Genomic DNA, 21,621 nt, shown 5'->3' with positions numbered 1-21,621 from the left:
TTTAGCTTTCTAAGCATTTTGGCTAGGGGGAGTTAAATGATGTGTCTATCCTTGGGGGAAACTGAGGGTAAGACAAACACTAATTTGACTTTCATAACTAAGCCAAGCGGAGATAGAAACTCATTTCCCATGTTCCACAACAGGCTCCTTGAATGTTTTAAAGGTGAACTTGATGACATTCCTGTGAATTTTCCCCCATTACGTTACAGCCTCTTGAAGGCTTTCAGTTTCCTGGCTCAGGAACATCTGAACAGGAAAATACCTTTTTTTTTTTCTTTCATCCCTGCCCCTTTGAAAGAAGTCAAAGAAGGAGAACAGGAAAGGCTTGAGGCAGGCGAAAGGGAAATCTCTGAAACCCGAGGAAAAGGCAGGCAAGTCGTGGCCAGCGGAATCAGCATTCCTCACCCACAGTTGGTCCTAATTAGGAGACTCCCAGTTGAACAGCTCGGTTTTCTGCTTTGTATTCCGTGCTCCAGCTCTGCCAGCTGACACGGCAGAGGCTTAAACCTCCATCTCGGAGACTGTCTCTCATGTCTCCCCTTATATCCTCGCTTCTCTCTCTGTCCCCTGCTACCCCACAATTACCCTCCGCCATATGAAACTCCCAATAAAACATATTGATACCTCTAATCCAATTACCTCCATTCTGTCCCACAAAGCACCGTCCGTGCTGTTTGCTGGGGTGAATAAGTGCACAGAGTTCGGGGAGCACTCACAGAACATGATTTTGCCGCAGAGGGACAATTTCCCTGTAGTCAAAGCAGCAACGATAGCTAATTCTTTCCACTTCAACCTGACTCTTTGGCTGTCCCGGACTGTAGCTTCTATCCATCCCTAACTGATAGAGTTGCTTTAGAATATTTTGTCTTTTGTTTGTTTGTTTGTTTCTGGATATAGACATGTGATTAAAGATCTCAGGTTGGGGGCTGGAGAGATGGCTCAGGGGTTAAGAGCACTGACTGTTCTTCTAAAGGTCCTGAGTTCAATTCCCAGCAACCACATGGTGGCTCACAACCATCTGTAATGGGATCCGATGCCCTCTTCTGCTGTGTCTGAAGACCGCTGTAGTGTACTCATATAAATAAAGTAATAAATTGTAAAAGAAAAGAAATTTAAAAGGAGAATCTAAATTAAAAAGATCTAGTGTTGGTCCCTGGAGATGCTCAAGAGGTGAGAAGAACACCTCAGACTTTAGTCTGGGGACTTTAGTGCCATCCCTGGGACATATATGGCAGAAGGAGAGAACCCTCTTCTGGTAGGTGTCCACTGACTTTCACACATACACCATGGTATGTGCACATCCACCCACACACAGATGCAAAGGTAGATAGATGAATGAGTGGGTGGATGGATAGATAGATCACACAAACACACAAACTAACAAGCAAATAAACATAAGCCTTTTCTTTTTAAAAAGCCCTAAAAGTAGCTAAGCATGATGGCACTGCATTTGGGAGCCTGATGCAGGAGGATGACTATCAGTTCCAGGACAGCTTAGCTACATAGTAAATTCCAGACCAGCCTGAACTATGGAGTAAGATCGTATCCCAATAAATACATACATACATACATACATACATACATACATACATAATGCCTGGGGTAGAAAAAGCTCTGGGTTGAAAAATAGCCTGAAGCAGGGAAGTCGTCCCTGTCCACCGTAACGCAATGGGGCTGTGATGCTTATGTGAAGCGGTTAATGTCCATCCCTTAATGCTTGCGGGAGTCTGCTTAGGCTGCCAGGGTGAGATAGTACAGACCCGGGGCTCAACCAACATGCATTTCTTCACTCAGAGTTCTGAAAGTTCCAGCTCAGGGTGCAATCGGACGGAGCTGGTTTCTGGTGGAGTGGCTCTTCCTGGCTTGTAGATGGCTACCTCCCCACTATGACCACACACTGAAAGAAGGCTCTGGGCTTTCCATCCTCAATAGGATATCGCCCCTATGGGATTAGAACCCTACCCTATGACCTCATTCCCATCTCTAAATATTAGTCACTAGGTGAATGGAGAGGAGAATGTAATTCAGTCCGAAACAACATTCGGCTGGAGATGAAGCTCTGCGCTGGTGCTTAGCAGGTTCAGGGCTCTGGCTTCAATCAGCAGCCCCAAAGCAAAATGTTCTAAATTTTAAGGTTTTTTCCTTGGGGGGGGGGGGGACACATAAATACCAATCGGTATCTAGAAGGAAGAAAGTGTGATGGCAGACATCTTTAATGTCAGGACTCAGGAGGCCAGCCGAGGGTACGTAGTAAGACCCTGCCTCTAAATACATACATACATACATACATACATACTACACACATGCATACACACACATAAATAAATAAATATATATACAAATACATAAATAAAACAAAATACAATTTTTAAAATGCAGTGAGTAGGGCAGAGTGTTATGGAGGAAAGATGAGAATTTTTTTTTTTCTTTCGAGACAGGGTTTCTCTGTATGGCCCTGCCTGTACTGGAACTCACTCTGTAGACCAGGCTGTCCCCGAACTCAGAAATCTGCCTGCCTCTGCCTCCCAAGTGCTGGGACTAAAGGCGTGTGCCACCACCGCGAGGCTGAAAGATGAGAAATTTAAAGGAAAGTTTCTGGATCATGCATATGCTTAGAATCTTGAAAGTGCCATCAGAAACTAGAACCTTGACCTTGGGCACAGAATTCTATAGATAACTATAAGGGCACCTGGCTCTCCAGACTATACCTGTCACTGTCCTAACAGACTGACCATAAAACATCATCTAGACACCGTGCCTTTATTTGTTCAAGTGTTGTTCTACCTAGGACTGGACCTCTCGTGACCCTAATGCTACCACTTAGACACATCAGACATTTTTAGGAAAGAGGGTGAGCGACAGCGTGTGGGAACCAGAGCAAGGAAGAGTTGACCAAGTTGATGAGAGTTGGGACCAGGCAGGCAGATGTTTTCTCGCTTTTCTGTTACACCATCAAAAAGAGCAACAGAAGTGCCCTGGTATGCGTCAGAGTGGCGTTGTACTCCAGTGGTGTGCCATGGTGTGCTAGTTCTGTGTTTATTTACACCAACTCCTTTTCTAAATGCCTTGGGGAACCCTGGCAGTCACTTTAGAAATTATGGCTGAGTGACTTAAGAAAAGGGTAGCGATGGAAACCTGCGATTTCAGAGCTGAACAGAATGAGGGAGGGAGGGTAGGACATAGGGGGTGGGGTTGGCAGGACATGAAGAATGGGGGAGTAGGATATGGGGGGGGCAGAGGATACGGGGTGGGGATACTTGTCTCGACTTTCCCTTCAGCTAGGTTTGATCTCAGAAATATTTCCAAATTCCACAAAACTAACCTTTTAATTTTCCCAAGTTGGGTCTAGGTCAGAATTTGTTTCTCAGTGTGGCAACAGGTGCCCTCAAGTGGTGGCCTCCCTGGCTGTGGTAACTCCTCTCTCTGCTTCTGTGTTTAATGTCCTGAAACAGATCAGTAGGGCTTAATTCTGACTTCAGGGATCCCTAATTCATTGTCTGTTATGAGTTAGGTAAGGCTCAGGAGCTGGGAGCTGAGTTGATCAATCAAACAGTTCTGTTGTTACTCAAACTGGACTTAAGGACGTGTTAGGGTTTGAGGGGGAAATGTCCCAGCCGTGGTGCTGATTGGGAGGGTGGCAGAATCTTTAAGAAGGAGCCCCCACGGGAGGAAGGGCATCACTGAAGATCGTTGGTGAGGGAGTATGGCCTGGCCCCACTCTGTGTTCTTTCTCTGCTTCCTGAGTGAGGATACAGTGCCAGCCAGCAGGGCGGGTCCCTCATGATGGACTGTGTCCCACCCCTTCCCGGAACTCTGAAGCAAAATAAACCATTCTCCCTTAAGTTGCTCTGGCCAGAGTATTTTGTCTCAGCAGTGAGAAAGTCATTAAATAAGAAAGTGATTTTAATTACGAATACTATTAGTTTTCTAGACTGGAGTAGTTAGTGTGCACTCAACTGCTAATCTATCTTGAAGTCGAATTCTCCTGTGTAATCTTCTAAGTTTATATACCCATTCTTCAGTATTTCTTATTGGTGATCTTTACCTTTGCTTAAAACTTGACATAACTCCCAGCTCAAACAACGTGGTACTGGCGCCCTTCTGTCCCAGCGGCCTTCTCTTACTCAGTGCAGAACCCATCCTTCCCTCCCATTGTCTGGCCTTGTTGGCCAGATTCGCCTGGCTTGCCGCAGTCCCTGCCAAACCACAGACATGTAACAGAGCAGACATTCTACACCCCCTGCTTCAGGAGTCCTCCAAGTCCACACGGGGGTGAGAAGCAAGGGAGATAACTGACTTTAAGAATTGCTCTGCATGATCTTGGTACACTTTCAAAGCTGAGCACCGCACAGTTGCCCAATTTCGTTCTAATTCTTCTACCACCGCCACATGTCTCTCACCAGCTCATCCCTGCCTGCCTCTCTTTTTCTCTTAGACAGAGAGAGCCTCACTAAGTAACGTGCCTTGCCATCCTCTTGCCTTGCCATCCTCCTGCCTAAGCCTCCTGAGCCCTGGGATAACCAGCAGGTGCTGCCACTCAAAGCCCAGCTGTCTTTTGGAAAAACGCTCTTACCTTTTTCACGTCCTAAATACTCCCTGAAGACTGTGGCTGCAAACTCAGAGTGTATACTAACAATTCTTCCATGGTTGGCTGCATACCGTAACCTTTTCAGGTCATGACTACTACAGCAGTTAATGAATTTCAGTTCCTCTAAGCTGACATCTAGCGCAGTGACCTACAGCTTCCCAAGTAGGACAGAGCTTTTCCAGCACAAATGAAATGCAAGCCCTGTATGTGTAACTTTAAACTTTCTAGTAGAAACAAGTTTTTCAAAGTCAAGTAGGAGAAATTAGCTATGTTCTTTTAAACCGAATACATCTAAAATGTTGTTTTAACATAGAATCTATATAAAAATTATTATTAATAAAGATCTTTCCCCCATTCTTTTCTCCCTACTAAGTTTTGGAAACCCTACCGCAGTCTCAGCTTGAACTTGCCACATGCCAGGTACTTACTCTGTGACAACAGGGTCAGCACAGATCTAGATCACCATGCTGCTTAAAAAAAAAGAGGAAAATTTAAAACAATTCAACAAGTTGTGCGGCCAGCTCCCATCACTGGACAGGACCCAGGCACCATGATGGATTGTGCACTCTTAAGCCTGGAGCCAAAATAAACCAAGATGGGAGGGAAGCTGAGAGGGGACTGAACAAGGGAGTCTGTTTGCTGGAGCAACCCATATCCCCGTGAGTCTGAGTCACCCTGGGGGAAGCATGGAATCTCACCTCCCTGAAGAGCATACAGAAGACAAATGAATAGTGAGGTCTCTTTGCAGTCCTAGATTGGTCGAATTAAGAGTCCCAAACATGTTCCTTTGTTCAAATGCATTAACTTAGGGTTAGCCTGAGACAGGTAGTTCTTTGTGTCGTTTGCTTGAGACTTCATAACTTTGTTTCTTCTTAACAAGAGTTTATAATATACTGCTAGACTTTTAAAGTAAATAAGTGCTAACATAAGGTCCAGACAGTAATGTTGAATTATTTTTACCTACAAGAAGTTATATGATTGGACCTGTTGCATCCATCTGTTCATGGTGATATCTTTTTCATTCCCCTAATTTTCTACAGATTTATTTCTATGTGTGTTTATTTTACGCGTTTGCGTGGTATGCCTGCATGTATGCAGTGCACACAGAGACCAGAAGAGGGCATCAGATTCCCCTAGAACTGGAGTTACAGGTGGTTGTGAGCTGCCATGTGGGTGCTGGGAATTGAACTTGGGTCCTTGGAAGACCAGCCAGAGCTTTTAACCACCGAGCCATCTCTAATTTTTGAGACAGGGCTTCACTTTGCAGCCCACATTGGAGTAGAGCTCAGCACAACCCTCCTGCCTTTGCTTGCTAAACGCTAAGATTTATGTACTAGTTGCTTGTATTATTGCTGTGACAAAACACCTGCCGGAAGGAGCACACGGGAGAGAGGGCTTATTTTAGCTCATGGTCCTTTGGCTCACAGTCCTGTGGCTCACAGTCCAAGGGTGCAGTCCATCGAGACGAGAAAGCTAAGGCAGCAGAACTCTGAGGTAGCAGGGCAGGTCCTGTCTGCAGTCAGAAAGCTGCACACTCGAGGAAGACTCAGGCTCAGCTCGTGTTTACGCAGTCCACACTGATTAAACTAGTCTGGGTAATTCCTCACAGGCATGCCCACAGACAACTTTAATCTAGATAACCCTTCATCATCCCCAGAGGTTTGTGTCCTGGGGAATTCTAGATCTTAACAAGTTGTCAATATTAACCATCACAGATTACAGGCCAGTTGAGCCTGGCCTGGAAAAAAAAATTATTTTTAATTTTTTGCATTTATTTATTTGCTTTTTCAGAGCATACATAGAGGTCAGATGACAACTCGTGGGAGTTGGTCTTCTCCTTCCACCTTAAGGGTTCCAGCAGTTGAACCTGGATCATCAGCCTTAGCAGCAAGTGCCCTTCACCTGCCAAGCTATCTCGCCAGCCCCCAATGCAAAGTACTTTTTTATTGTTATTGTTGTTGTTTTGAGACAGGGTTTCTCTGTGTAGCCCTGGCTGTCCTGGAACTCACTCTGTAGACCTCAAACTCAGAAATCCATCTGCCTCTGCCTCCCAAGGGCTGGGATTAAAGGCGTATGCCACCACTGCCCAGTCCAAAATAAACATTTATTTATTTATTATATGTAAGTACACTATAGCTGTCTTCAGACACTCCAGAAGAGGGCGTCCGATTTCCTTGCAGATGACTGTGAGCCACCATGTGGTTGCTGGAATTTGAACTGAGGATCTTTGGAAGAGCAATCAGCGCTCTTAACCGCTGAGCCATCTCTCCAGCCCCCCAGTCATGTTTTAAGTGTGTGTGTGTGTGTGTGTGTGTGTGTTATAGAAAATCTCAAGACCAGAGAAAGTACCAAGTGTCTTACTGTGCCCCATAGACACGCTCACGAAGAACATCCTCATTTCTAGCTAGGAAGTCTAGCTGCCTTGGGGGGACAAGTCAATTTTTAGTCTAAGCATTTAATTTTACCCCAGACTACATAGAGCTTTGTAAACTTCTGTTTCCCCTTAAAGTAGTTAGAATAATTGGAATCTTAGGAGCAGATCTCATGGGATAACCCCCCCCCCACACACACACACACACACACACGCACACACACACACTCTACAACCATCCAATGGCAGCCATATACAAAACACATGCACTGTGAAAGAACTGCTTCTTTGTGGATCCATGGACATTCTAGCCCTTGGATGATCTAAAGCCGGGCTCATTATATTTGCCACCTGCTCAGCTAGACGAGAGGATGCTCTAAATTCTTTTGTCACTGTTGCCTCTTTAACTATAACTCAGTGCTATCCACCCCATCCGATGTGTGCATGCTTGATAGAACACATGGCTACTTTGTTGGTAAAGGCGTGGAGACTCAGAAGCCTTCTGACTCCAGTTCTGGCTTTTCGGGATTGTTCGGTGATTTGCTTGCCTGAAGTTTGGGTGCATCCGAGGTCAAATGACTTCCAGCTATCTTGAGCCTGTTTAGAGTTTAGAAGGCAATGTCAGCTTCTCTCTGTCCTAGATGGGGAAGCGGGAAGTTGGAACTATCTCTTGGACCCTTCTATGGTAGACTTCCAAGTCTAAAACTCTTCCTGAGGATAATTCCAAAGAAGACAACAAAATGGGCCCAGGGGTGTTTAAAACAATTACTCAGCGAAGAAAGGGAGACTCCATATTCCCGGTTCACATCCGCTAAGCACTAGTTTGAGCAACTTGGTCAAGTGATCCTCCAGGCATATATTTTCTGGACAGAAGAACCATCTCAGAGCTCAAGTGTGGCTTTTGAGAACTTCACTGTTACACCAAAGCAATCATTTTTTTTCCTATGTCGTCACACGCTAGTCCACCCTGCAGTTAGTGAGGCCACACCCTTGGCCCTCTGGCTGCCCCAAGGGCCTCCTTGGCCATTCTAGTTTTATGGGTCCAAAACGTAGGGGGCAGACACTGTGAGAGAAGTCTGGGAGGGGTGACCAATCCCAGCCAAGAGCCATGTGAACGCTGGTGTTTTTCCCAGAGGGGAGGAGAGTCACCGGCCCCGTGGTTCACCATGTGTCTGCAACAGACACAAACAGCGCAGTGTTCGGCAGAGCTGGCCCCTTCTCAGTCCCTCTTTTCATGCTACAGCAGAGATGGGGTACACCAGAGCGTTCCTTAGACTCTGGGGTATCAGTGCGAGGAAGTGGGCAAGAAAACAAGATGGGAAATCAGTTTCCATTATTAGAGCCTAGATGAAGGGCTTTATTTATTCTAAGGGTGCTCAGGGATAGAATTTAGTAAGGGATGATAGAGTTTCACAGTATATGGCATTCTTACCTAACAGGAATACACTGGATAAACATTGTAAACATTGTAGCATAGAGAGTTTTTTTTTTTAACTTACTTATTTTATGTGAGAGAGAGACAAGCAGCTGGGGTGGGGCGGGGGTGGGGGTAGGAGCACACCTCATCACATAAGTAGAGGAGCGGTCAAAGGGCAACTTTAAAGGAGTTAGTTCTCACCTTCCTCCTTGGTCAGGCAGGGTTGCTTGTTGGTTCTGCTAAGAAAACTACCCCAGGCTCTGGTCCACATACCTGGTTCTCCTGCCTCCGTCTTGCCTTAGGTGTGCTGAGATTACAGATGGATGCCACCATGCCCAGCGTTTTACATGGGTTCTGGGAATTGAACTCAGGGCTTCAGGCTTATGTAGGCAGCACTTTTACCCACAGAGCCATTTTCCTGAACAAGTGTTCTAATTGAACTAAGTTCCAGAAGGGAGTGAGCTGTTCTTAGGAGAGAGGAATGCAGGGCGGTTTTATCCTCCTGTGGTAGACGGGAACCCAGATCCACCATGGATAAGGAGAAGAGAATAGCTGAATTTCATACAAACTAAGAGGCACCTATGGGTGGGCTACAGACGTTCCTGATCACAGATGATGCATGGGTACCAACTTCTAATTGTTTCTTGGGAAGTCTTCCCTACATACACTGTTACGGAGAGCTGAAGACTGAAACAAGGCAGAAAGCTGAGAAATACCCAGCACACACCCATTAGCTCAGGGCCTTCATGGGGCTCGAAGTATAGTACAGTGCAGGGAACTCTGAGAGCAGGCCGGGAGAGAAGAGAAAGACTCCAAAGAACCAGAGGCTCTCACTGAGTGTACAGAAGGCGCCCACTAGGAGTGAATGTCATCACAGGACAGGAAGCTGGTGGCTGGGCTGTATGGCAAAGAGAGATTACTCCAGAGTCTCATTGTGTTCAGAGCAAAGTCCTGCTGAAAGGACTGTCCTGCTCCTGTGTAGGAGAACTGACTGAGTACATCTACAACAAAGCCCAGACCCAAGTTATCTACGAGGTAAATTGTGCCTGTTAGACACCACTTGACTGTGGTTCGTTCAGATATTTGATATCACCATATAATTAAAAACAAAAAGCAAAAAAAAAAAAAAAGAAAACAAAACCACAAGACTCAAAAAGAAGCAGAAACATATGACTAAGGAGGAAAATAGTCAGTAGAAGCAGACCTGCAGATGACCAAGATATCAGAATTAGCCAATGAAAGGTATAGGTACTCTCTTTATAAATATGCTTATGGACCTAGTAAAGGTTAATTATGTTCTTGAAAAGATAATGAATTTTAACAGTTAGTTGGAACATCTAAGACAGCATTTATGGCCTGTGCATCACCACCCCCCAGTAAGGATTATTTGAAAACAAATTGCTAGTCATGTCTGTACCAGTTCCAAAGTGTCACCTCCCTTCCTTGAGGTTTTGCATTCCTACTTTTGGATAAGCCAGGAATTCAAGTCCACAAGTGAGCTAAGGTCTGCTATTTTAAGATATTTTAAGATAGACGAGATTCAGTCCCAGCCCTCGGAGAAATTTATTTCACTGAAGAGATGTACAAACTTATCTCCAGGCAGAGAACTCTACTAGAGGAAGAGATACAGCAGGAGAAAGAGAGGGCACTTTCTTCTGGCAAGGAGGATCATGGGATACCTGTGGAATACGTGGCATTTGGTCCTAACCTTGAAGAAAGGCCAGACGTCTATGTGAGATAGACAGAGCTTGTGTCCACTGATGGGAAAACCATAGGACAATGCCTGGACTTGAATCTTCATTAGCACCCAAATCATTGCACTGCGAGAGCAGAACCAGATTCCCCTGCAAGGACTGTGTTCCCTGAGATCTAGTGAGATAGTTGGTCATCTAATAGGAGTCTTGGGGAAGGAAAAGTAGGGTGTAAATGGAGGTGTGTGTGGGGGGGGATACATAGATACATATTATATCAATATTTTAACTTGACGAATCTTATTTCAAGGTTTGAAATGAATCTGTCTTCTATATTTCCCTGTGTGTGTTATCCTTAAATTTGTAATGGCATTTATTTTGGTGGGGAGTGGGGTGGGGAGATGTTTTTGAGACAGGGTCTTTCTATGTGGCCCTGTCTGTCCTGGAACTCACTATGTAGACCAGGCTGGCCTCAAACTCACAGAGACCTGCCTACCTCTGCCTCCAGAGTGCTGAGATTTAAAATGTGCACTACCAGCACCCTGTGCGCAGTCCCTGTGTCTTATAAATAATAGAAGGTCACTGAATTTAACACAACAAAAAGTTAGGTCTTTTTTTTTTTTAAGATTTATTTATTTATTATATATAAGTACACTGTAGCTGTCTTCAGACACCCCAGAAGAGGGCATCAGATCTCATTATGGATGGTTGTAAGCTACCATGTGGTTGCTGGGATTTGAATTCAGGACCTTTGGAAGAGCAGGTCTTAAAGCCTATTGGTCAGTCTGATTCTGACCTCTGTGCTCTTAATCACCATACTGCATTCATGGTGGCTCAGGGATATATTGATCAGTGAGCTAAGGAGTTTTGGCTTTACCACTAGTGGGGAGGAGCTAATGGTGGGTTTGTTAAGCACCATATACCAGGGAGAATTGGCTTCTGGTAAGCTGTGGCACATGTGAGAGGGAGGCTCAGTAGAGAAGGGCCTTTCTGAGTAGAGCAGAGTAAAGTAGAGTGGAGTAAAGGAAGGCAGGCTTACACTGGTTCCTGTGAGAGGAGAAGGCACTGAACCAAGTCAAGGGCAGTGGATGTTGAGGAGACGGATGTGAGGTCAAGAGCTGAAGAGTCTGAGCTTCCTTCAGTGTTGTTTGTTTTGACGACAGGGAAACACTGAAGATGTAACTGATAAAGCAGTGGAGAGACAGGTAGGAAGGTGCTAGTAGGAGGGAGGATGGGGCGCTCATTTGGAAGAAGGATTGGGAGCTAGGGGAATAGCGAACGGGAACTTAAGTATCCTACAGAGCAAAGTATTTGCCCCTCATAACTTGCTGTCCTGTGTCTGACCCGACCCCCCTGCGGTTATTCACGGGTCGTTTCCTCTTCTATTCTGAGCGTGGATGAAAGTGACTTAGGATGGTCTGTAGGAGCTCCTCGCAGCTTCTTGTCTGCCTCGGTTGCGTGGTGGGGGTGGTTGGCTGGGTTTGTGAAAGGATTAGATTGTAAAGGGATATTAAAGTCTCTCTGCTGTTTTTATGTCCTGGTGGATTTAGGTCTAGCCTGTTGCTGCCCAGGTCTCGTGTCTCTACCTGAGATCTGCCTGGGGAACAAAAAAAGTGAGGAGAAGTCAGAGGACCAAACATCATTCAGTGTTCGGCACTGTTCGTGAAGAGAGGTGGCGAGTTTGTCTTTTGGCTGAAAAATAGAAAAATAGGAGGGAGGTAGCAAAGAGCTTTTGAGTAAGCACAGGGATTCTGCACAGCCAGCAACAGATGTGGTGGCTCTCCGTTATCTGAGGTCTGTGCTCCGCTGTACTCTCTGGGGGCCAGATGAGCACTGCCCCCCTTTCTCCCTGCTCTCTTGAATGGCTGCTGTTTACTGTGCGGTGCTCTGAGTCATTCGCCGGTAAACTGTGCAACCGCTCCTAAAGATTTCCTGTCCTGGGCCGGGCCGTGGTGGTGCACGCCTTTAATCCCAGCACTTGGGAGGCAGAGACAGGTGGATTTCTGAGTTCGAGGCCAACCTGGTCTACAGAGTGAGTTCCAGGACAGCCAGGGCTATACAGAGAAACCCTGTCTCAAAAAACAACAACAACAACAAAAAAAAATTCCTGTCCTTGCGTCGTAAGCAGTCTTAGGTCTCAGGATGGACCTTTTCCATCCAGCCACTTTGCTCCCATAGCTCTTAGTTGAACAACAACAACAAAAATTTTCTAGATGGTTCTTTTAGTCTCTGTCTGACTAGATTGTAAAATTTAGATCTGCTGTTTCTTCAGCGATTCAAAAGCTGTCCACTGGGGTATATCGTCTCCGTACACTCAAAATCACGCTCTGTTAAAAGTCATTTGGGACACTTTGTTGCTGATCAATTGATATGTGTTACAACTACCGCAAAACTAAAATGATAATAAAGAATGTTCTCCTAAGTCATAAAATCATTAATACAAAGAATAAGAGAAGCCGGGTAGTGATGGTGCACATCTTTGATCTTAACATTCTGGGGGGCAGAGGCAGGCACATCTCTGTCAGCCTGTTTTACAGAGTGAGTTCCAGGACAGCCAGAGCTACAAAGAGAAACCCTGTCTTGGAGAGAGAAAGGCAGAGGGGGTTTGGGGCGGGAGGGGGTGTGTGTGGCAGATGCATATCACCTATCATAACCCCAGCACTCAGGAAGCTGAAGAACATCACAAAGTCAGAGGCCACTATAGACACTATCTAGGGCTGGCCAAATGGCTCAGCAGGTAAAGGAGCTTGCTGCCAAGCAGGACAACCTGAGTTCAATCCCCGGAACCCACGGGGAAAAGGAAAACCGATTCCAGAAGATGTTCTCTGACTTCGACATGATCTGTGGCATGGAACACATACACAAATAAACAAATATGGGGAAAGACCCTTAAGGAGGGAAGAGCTAATAGTGAAGAGAGTATTCAGGCTGACTGAGAATGGCAGGTGGGAACTGATGTGTGAGCCGTGAAGCCGGACCAGGAGCCAGCAGTGGGGTCTGGCAGTGGTGCTGTCTGTATCCACTCTCAAAAGTCTGCGAGGTGATAGGATTAGCCACTGTAATGGGGCCAGCAGGAAGACTGAAACGGGAGGACTAGTTAACCTACATGCAAAACCCACATGGACTCTCCTCTCCTCTATCAGCAGAAGGCCGGCCATCTTTGGAGACAGGAAAACAGGCCAGGAGGTTGGAGTATGGACGTTTAGATTTCTAACCCAAATCAGCACAGCATTTGAACAAAAGCCAGTAGAGAATCAGGGAAGCTTTGCACGTCGAATGTCTAACGAAACCTCCACGCCCCTTCTCCAACTCAGTGTGCAGAACACCAGACTTTGACCCCTCAGGTTAGAGTTTGGAAGATTCATCTCTAGAAAATCTGGCCAACCCAAGAGAAGAGTACTTAAGTGACTCAGTCCAGTCATACACACTGTCCTGAAGCCATAGGTGGCAAGTCCTACCCTGTGTGCACGGAGCTTCCAGACAACAGTGTCCCTGTCTTAGGCAGAAACAGTCACAGGTCAGCAGACACATGAGAAAATGTGAAAGAATCCCATCAGCTATAGCTTATTACGGATTTCTCTTCTTCTGGTCGGTCCTCCTCTCTCACCCCAATCTCACTCCAGCCTGAGACAGGGGCTCACTATGAAGCCCAAACTAACTGGGGATAAGCAATGCAAATAGAACAAAGTACTATGGGCTTAGCCGGTACAAACACTTGTCACGAAAGTCTGAAGATGAGAGTTGGACCCCAGAACTGACCAAGAGACAAATGCAGAGGTGGCTCATACCTGTAATCCCAGCGATCCTTGGGCAGACGCATGGCAGAGGCAGGAGACCCTTCCTCCCGGGGCCATCCAGCCTGCAGAATGCAGGGCAGTGGAAAAAACACTGTCAGAGGGATCTGACCTCTGCAGCACTGTTCCCAGGAACCTCATGGAAGAGGTGCTTCATTAAGACAGCACGTGAAGAAAGCAAAACCCGGGCTGGTGAGATGGCTCAGAGGGTAAGAGCACAGTCTGCTCTTCCGAAGGTCATGAGTTCAAATCCCAGCAACCACATGGTGGCTCACAACCATCCATAATGAAATCTGACGCCCTCTTCTGGTGCATCTGAAGACAGCTACAATGTACTCATTTATAATAAATCTTAAAAAACAAAACAAAAAACAACAACAACAAAAGAGAAAGCAAAACCCGATGAGCATGTCTAGCTTAAGTAGCCAGTCTGGTCGTAGGGGCATCACCACAGAGTCAGCTCCCAGGCAGACTGAGAACAAACAACTAAAGGGCAGAGATGGGCAGTGAATCTAAGTATAGACACACAGACGATGAAAAAAGTTAGCTTAAAAGAGAGAAGAGAAAAAAGGAACAATTTTCCCTTTTTCATTTCTTTTCTTATAGTATCTGACACTTTGCAATAGCACATGTTAATTTTCTAAAAAAAAAATTTTAAGAGCTGGTCAGTGGTGGCGCACACCTTTAATCCCAGCACTTGGGAGGCAGAGGCAGGTGGATTTCTGAGTTCGAGGCCAGCCTGGTCTACAGAGTGAGTTCCAGGACAGCCAGGGCTACACAGAGAAACCCTGTCTCGGAAAAAAAAAAAACCAAAAACAAACAAAAAAAAATTAAACAAGAAATCTGCTTTCTCCAGCTGAGCACCTCCAATAACGATACTTAAGCCTTAGGTGGCAACAGCAGAATTTCCCTATGCACAACCTGCACATTTGCTGGGAAAATTTTAACTCCTATGTAGCCTTCCCTGGTAATTTTAGTTTTGTTTTGTTTCGATGTAGGAAAGAGCTTTGGAAGCTGGAAAGGTGGGTCAGAGTTTTAAGAGTGCTGGCTGCTCTTCCAGGGAGCCTAGGTTCAATCCTCAGCACCCACATGGCAGCTCACAACCGTTTGTAACTCCAGTCCCCCAGGACCTGACACCCTCCTTTGGGATGCTGTGGGCACTATGCATGCAAGTACTGCACAGCCCAGACATGCGAGCTGACAAAACACCCATACGCATAAAATAGATAAGCAAATAAGAGAAAGAGAAACCTCCCCGCTGGTCTTGTCATAATGGCCAGCAAGCAAGGGTCCGATCTGGATCCCTGGGCTGCTGCAGTCTTACATTTCTGCAGAGAGCTATCCCTGCTGAAGGCCCTTGATTACCAATAATTAATCTCAGATGAAAGATTCAGTACTGCAGGCTTCCTCTGCCTCTGACCTAAGAGAACACGCTGTGAATGGTTCCTTTGTTTGCCTGCCAGAGATCTTATCTGAGCCTAGAGGAGTTGATAGGACCATTGAGTCAGCATTGATCTTTCCTCCGTACCCTTCTCCTTAAAAAAAAAAAAAAAGGACTGTGCGGCATCTCAACCCCGATAAAAGGGAGACTTAATATATGACACAGGGGGTCATTCAGTAACGGCTATATTTAATGGTAGTAAAATCTAAATAACTTTGCAGTGTTTCCTAATCCCCATGTTTTTCTCTGCTGTTTCTCAATGTATTTGGCTAAATCACGACCGAGCAACCAAGCCAAATGGCTAAACCACCCACTCTCTTATTCCCAGCACATGAATTAGAGGGAAGCCAGCTGAAATCCAGGCCAGGCTCATAAATGACTTGTATGTCTGATTTTTGTTCCATGATCTGAAAGTCAAAATAAATCAGAAAAGAAACCTATCCCATTTACCGGCAAATTCGCACGCACAATCTCCAGCCTTGTACGTGCGTGAGCTGATAAACAGACCCACGCTGAACAGATATAAGACTTAGACATCAATTCCAAAAGCATAAACAGACACTCATGTGTAGTGAGCTTATAGAGTTTAGGGAACTCTTGTGTTTGGTTCAAGACTCTCCAGGCAAAGCGAAAGTTAAAGATCCCTTTAGGAAGAGCTTAAAACAGGAGACCTTTGAGGAAGAGTCCTAAGAGACAAATTTTGGGCTCACAAACAGTCACCATTGCCAAGCTAGGTAGCACAGGCCAGTAATCAAGAGATTGAGGCAGGAAGGCGGCTATCTGTCTGGGCTATATAGTGAGTTCAAAGCTAATCTGGGCAACTTAGTGAGACCGTGTTTTGAAATTTTAAAAAATAGAAAGAGAAATGAGGGAACAAAGTTACTTAGTTGGGGCTATAGTTCAGTGATAGATAGCATGCCTAGTATATGTAAGTCCCTGAGCTCCGTCCTTGGTAACACACTTGCATACTAGTGAACATGGTCTAACAGAAGCCTCAGCCTTGCCTTCAAAGATAGATCAAGAAGGTGGTGGACATGCAAAACTTGCTGTTTGGTTTAGATATTTAGAATAAACTTGCTGTAAAAAATTAGAGTTCCTGACTACAACTTGTTAAGCTTAAAAACTGAACAGAGGGAGGGTACATGGACCAAGCTACAAAGATAGCAAGGTATAGTTAAGTTCATCTTGAACACAGGCCTTGGGGCTCAGATACAAATGTTTAAGAATAGATGTTGGACACATCTCTCTTAAGTACCTTACATCTGATACATATATTTTTAGATTAGCCATGAACTAAGGAATCTGGCCCTTCTATCAGAAAAGCAGCAGGCTTAGAGCAGAACCGGACTCCAGGGGACAAAGAGAAGGACCAGATCAAAAAGTTCTAGAGGGGCTGGAGAGATGGCTCAGCTGTTACGAGCACTGACTGCTCTTCCAGAGGTCCTGAGTTCAATTCCCAGCAACCACACGGTGGCTCACAACCATCTGTAATGGGATCTGATTGATACCTTCTTCTGGTGTGTCTGAAGAGAGCAATAGTGTACTCCTATGTATAAAATAAATAAATAAATATTAAAAAAAAAGAAAAAAGTTCTAGAAAAGAGAAGTGTGAGTTGGAGAAGAGAAGTCTGCAGTAGAGAACTTACCTTGAATGCAGAAATCCCTGCTGGGTTCAGCCTCCAGCATGCAAAAACAAACAAACAAACAAACAAACAAACAAAACCAGAGAAGTCTTTGCCTGACCTCTGTTACTAGGTATAGAAAGTCTTAGAGGCCAGGTGGTGGTGTGCACACCTTTAATCCCAGCACTCGGGATTAAAATCAGAGGCCGGTGTATCTGAGTTTGAGGCCAGCCTGGTCTACAGAGTGAGTTCCAGGATAGCCAGGGCTACACAGAGAAGCTTTGTCTTAAAAAACCAGAAAACAATTTTTGAAAGTACAGGGATGCCTGGAAAATATATCTAAAAATGAACAGAAACACAAGATTGTAAGGTTGAAGGCTGTCTACATTGAAATTGGTTTTATATAATTAGATGGATCTAAAAATGCCTTATCCTTTGTTGTTGTCTGTTGCTGTTGTGTGTAAGGCGTGTTTATGCCACACTGCACATGTGGAGGTCAGAAGCCAGCTTTATGGAGTCGGCTCTCTCCTCTCACCTTTATGCCGGTTCTGAGGCTTGAACTCCGGTTGTCAGGTTTACAGAGCGCATGGTTTACCCATGGCGCCATCTCAACAGGCCCTCCTTGTCTTTATAACAGCTTCCTGCTAAGGAAATCTAATACTGTCCCTTGCTAAGTATCAACTGCTTCTTCCTTTTATAAAAGAAGATCAAATTATGGGAACGTTTAAGTCACACTTCGAATTATTGGAAAACCCAGGACTAACCCCAAACCTTCTTTTGGAAGAATAGTGTAAAACCATTCATCGTGCGTATGTGCCGCTGTTTCGAGCACTGGCGTCAGTGTTAACCTATCTCTCTCTCTCTTGTCCTGCAGCTGGGATGAAAGCAGCTCCATCAGCAGTGGGCTCAGCGATGCCTCGGACAACCTCAGCTCTGAAGAGTTCAATGCCAGCTCCTCCCTCAACTCCCTCCCGACCACTCCCACTGCCTCCCGCCGGAGCTCCACAATAGTGGTATGTGACTTTGCAAGACTTCTAGACAATCCCCACCCTCCAAGGTCAAGGTGAAACACAGAATCAACCAGGAAGGACCTGCGTAGAGGTGTAAATGTTGTCATTGTGACAGTATTTTTCCAATCCCGCCTATCTAGAATGATAGATTGGGGAAGGAAAAGTATCCTAGAGATTAGATAAAGTGTCTGTCTTCCCTAGGGACGGAGGGAAACCCTAGTTATGGGATAATCAAGGCCCTTTAGCTCACCGTGCTCCCCCCAACCCTCTCTAAGCGCCTTACTCTGCCTTTCCCTCTCATTAGCTACGCACGGACTCAGAGAAGCGCTCCCTGGCAGAGAGTGGCCTCAACTGGTTCAGTGAGTCAGAGGAGAAGACCCCTAAAAAACTGGAGTACGACAGCGGTAGCCTGAAGATGGAGCCTGGGACTTCAAAGTGGCGGAGAGAGCGACCTGAGAGCTGTGATGACGCGTCCAAGGGTGGAGAACTGAAGAAGCCCATCAGTCTGGGACACCCAGGGTCCTTGAAAAAGGGCAAGACCCCACCGGTGGCTGTCACCTCTCCCATCACTCACACGGCCCAGAGTGCCCTCAAAGTCGCAGGTGAGCGGGAAATACAGGAAGGACAAGGGGGAAGTCCTCTCCAGGATGGTTTTCCTTAATGATCACAAACTTCTAGCATGATATAGGAAGGGTTTTTGCATTAATGCTGTAATGTACAGTGTCCCTTTTGATCTATAGGATAGTCCCGCGAGTTAGGAAAGACAGAGGCTACTATTTTACAAATGTGGGAACTGACTCAGGGGTCGGCTGGCTGAGCTCCAACCTCACAGCTGATAGGATAAACAGGAGGAAGACAGGGAACCCAGGGACAGGTTTGACCTCCCTTCAAATGGCTCCCACTGGCTTCGTCCTTTCCTTCCCCAAGGGATACGTACGTCTTAGCATCTCAAGGAGGTCCTCCTGAAGTCATATGTTGAGTGGCTACACAGAAAGAAGCACAGCCAGGCTTGGTGGCACATGTTTTTTAACGCCAGCCCTCGAGAGGCAGAGGCAGGCAGATCTCTGAGTCCAAGGCCGTCTTGGTCTGCAAAGCGAGTTTGAAGGACAGTTAGGCCTACACAGGGAATCCATGTATCAAAAACCTAAGATGCCAAACAGCAGCAGTAACATCAGAACAGAAGTACGTTGTCTGCAGGGCTTACCCCGTGGGTCTCTTATAGCTTTAATTGACATTTCCCTCTGGTGTCTACACATTGCTTCGTCTGATTCATTGCATCCCCTCCTTGTTCCTCCTTGGCCAGTTAGTTATTAAACACACTTCCTTCTTGATCATTTTTGTGGTCGCCTCTGCCATTTTAACCAAAACAAACTGTCCTACAGAAAACAATAAAAACAAACTAAATGAAAAGCCTGCTTCCTCCCACAGGCCCTCTGGAGAGAAACTGTATCCGCTTATCTAATACCCGTCTGCCCATATTTAGGCCTCTAGATCTTATAATATATAGACAATTGCTCCTTTTCCCCTAGAGAGAAGAAAAGGTGTTTTTAAGATATCATGATAGCAACCCCTCCTCTCTTTCCTTCCCTCTTTCAGGCAGCAAGCCTGAAGGCAAAGCTACAGACAAGGGCAAGCTAGCAGTGAAGAACACTGGGCTACAGCGCTCCTCTTCTGATGCTGGCAGGGACCGTCTGAGTGATGCTAAGAAGCCCCCCTCGGGCATCGCTCGGCCCTCTACTTCAGGATCCTTTGGTTATAAGAAGCCCCCCCCTGCTACCGGCACGGCCACGGTCATGCAGACTGGCGGCTCAGCCACTCTCAGCAAGATCCAGAAGTCCTCAGGGATCCCTGTCAAGCCAGTGAACGGGCGCAAGACGAGTTTAGATGTGTCCAACAGTGTCGAGCCCGGATTTCTCGCTCCGGGAGCACGGTCCAACATCCAGTATCGCAGCCTGCCCAGGCCAGCCAAGTCCAGTTCTATGAGTGTGACTGGGCGTGGTGGACCTCGGCCCGTTAGCAGCAGCATTGACCCCAGCCTCCTCAGCACCAAGCAGGGTGGCCTTACACCCTCCAGACTGAAGGAACCTTCCAAGGTCGCCAGTGGTCGGACCACTCCAGCCCCGGTCAATCAGACAGATCGGGAAAAGGAGAAGGCCAAAGCCAAGGCTGTGGCCCTGGACTCAGACAACATCTCCTTGAAGAGCATAGGCTCCCCAGAAAGTACTCCCAAGAACCAAGCAAGCCACCCTCCAGCCACCAAGTTAGCAGAGCTGCCACCAACCCCCCTCAGGTACCCACCCTGGGCAATGTCTTCCTCTCCTGTGCCTCCAGCCTTAGACTAGATGTGGCATGGCCTATCTGTTGCATCTCTAGACCTTTGAATGGGTCCTTCCTCTCTCCTCTGTATCTTCTCTCTCTCTGAAGACTCACCTTGTCTCTACCGTCCCGTGTCAATGCTCTGTCTTTAGTGCCTGTGCATGTGATTTTGCTGTGTGTATCTGCACATTCCCCAAATGTGCATGTTGTCTCCCTTATGATTGAAGATGCTCTAAGTCAGGTGTTGAATTCTCCTTCCAGTTGGTTTGCCAGCAGCATCAAAGTAAACCTTTAGCTGAGTAGGCGGCCAGGAAAAAAAAGAGAACTAGAAAAAGATTGCCTGTTGCCTGTAGTTTGTTATTCTGAATATTGTATCTCCTCTTCACTCTTCTCAGGGCCACAGCTAAAAGCTTTGTCAAGCCACCCTCGATAGCCAATCTAGACAAGGTCAACTCCAACAGTTTGGATCTACCATCTTCCAGCGACACCCATGCTTCAAAGGTCCCAGATCTGCATGCTACAAGCTCATCAACTGGGGCCCCTCTCCCTTCTTGCTTCACCCCCAGCCCAGCACCTATCCTCAATATTAACTCAGCCAGCTTCTCTCAGGGCCTGGAGCTAATGAGCGGTTTCAGTGTCCCAAAGGAGACCCGCATGTACCCCAAACTCTCAGGCCTGCACAGGAGCATGGAGTCCCTCCAGATGCCAATGAGCCTGCCCAGTGCCTTCCCCAGCAGCGCCCCCATCCCCACCCCACCTACTGCCCCATCAGAGGAAGACACAGAAGAGCTGCCCTGGAGTGGAAGCCCCAGGGCTGGACAATTGGACAGGTATGTGGTGGGGCTAGAGCTAAGCCTGCTTCAGACTCACGTGACCATTAGCAGTTCCCTTCATTGCCACATCTTGAGTTTTGATTCTTTTTTTTTTCACATTTTAAATAGTTTAATTCCTTCGCAACTCCCTGAGAAACGTAGGGTGTCTATCCTTCCATCTCATCTTGTACACGAAGAAAGCTTTACAGAAAGTTAGAACGTCTCCCAAGTCTCATAATTAGTTTTGTTCGTCTTCTAGCTTTTGTGTTCAAGAGCAAAATCAGTTCCGTTCCATCATATCCTGGTTGTTACCTTCCATAGTAGGACGTTTTAAATGGCTATAACTACACCTTAACTCCTAACAGGAGGAAAGCATTTACCATTTCAAGTACTTCCCAAGTTCTGAGTCAGAAATTTGATTGTGACCATCTTTATTATTTGTTCATATAGACTTTCATAGTTTGCTGTCCCGTCCCCAGAGGATAGACCCTTCAGACTTATGCTCCCAAACTCCAAAATGGGCTCACCTGCCTTTCTCTCTCTCTCTCTCTCTCTCTCT

At 46.2% G+C, this 21,621-nt stretch overlaps 1 protein-coding gene across 4 annotated transcripts in view; it reads left to right on the top strand.

The window, feature by feature from the left end:
- Positions 1-21,621, top strand: part of Nav1 (neuron navigator 1) — a 266,750-nt gene that overhangs the window by 207,851 nt on the left and 37,278 nt on the right. For all 4 annotated transcript variants that reach the window (XM_031383782.1, XM_031383771.1, XM_031383749.1 and 1 more), the window contains 4 exons: positions 17,799-17,937; positions 18,239-18,536; positions 19,531-20,224; positions 20,646-21,080. In XM_031383782.1, coding sequence (XP_031239642.1) covers positions 17,799-17,937; positions 18,239-18,536; positions 19,531-20,224; positions 20,646-21,080 — 1,566 coding nt within the window. The remainder of the gene's footprint in view (positions 1-17,798; positions 17,938-18,238; positions 18,537-19,530; positions 20,225-20,645; positions 21,081-21,621) is intronic.

The sequence above is a fragment of the Mastomys coucha genome, unplaced genomic scaffold, assembly GCF_008632895.1.
Source record: "Mastomys coucha isolate ucsf_1 unplaced genomic scaffold, UCSF_Mcou_1 pScaffold1, whole genome shotgun sequence".
Taxonomy (NCBI): domain Eukaryota; kingdom Metazoa; phylum Chordata; class Mammalia; order Rodentia; family Muridae; genus Mastomys; species Mastomys coucha.
Note: the sequence above shows the minus strand (reverse complement) of the source record. Positions and strands in the feature narration are given on the sequence as shown.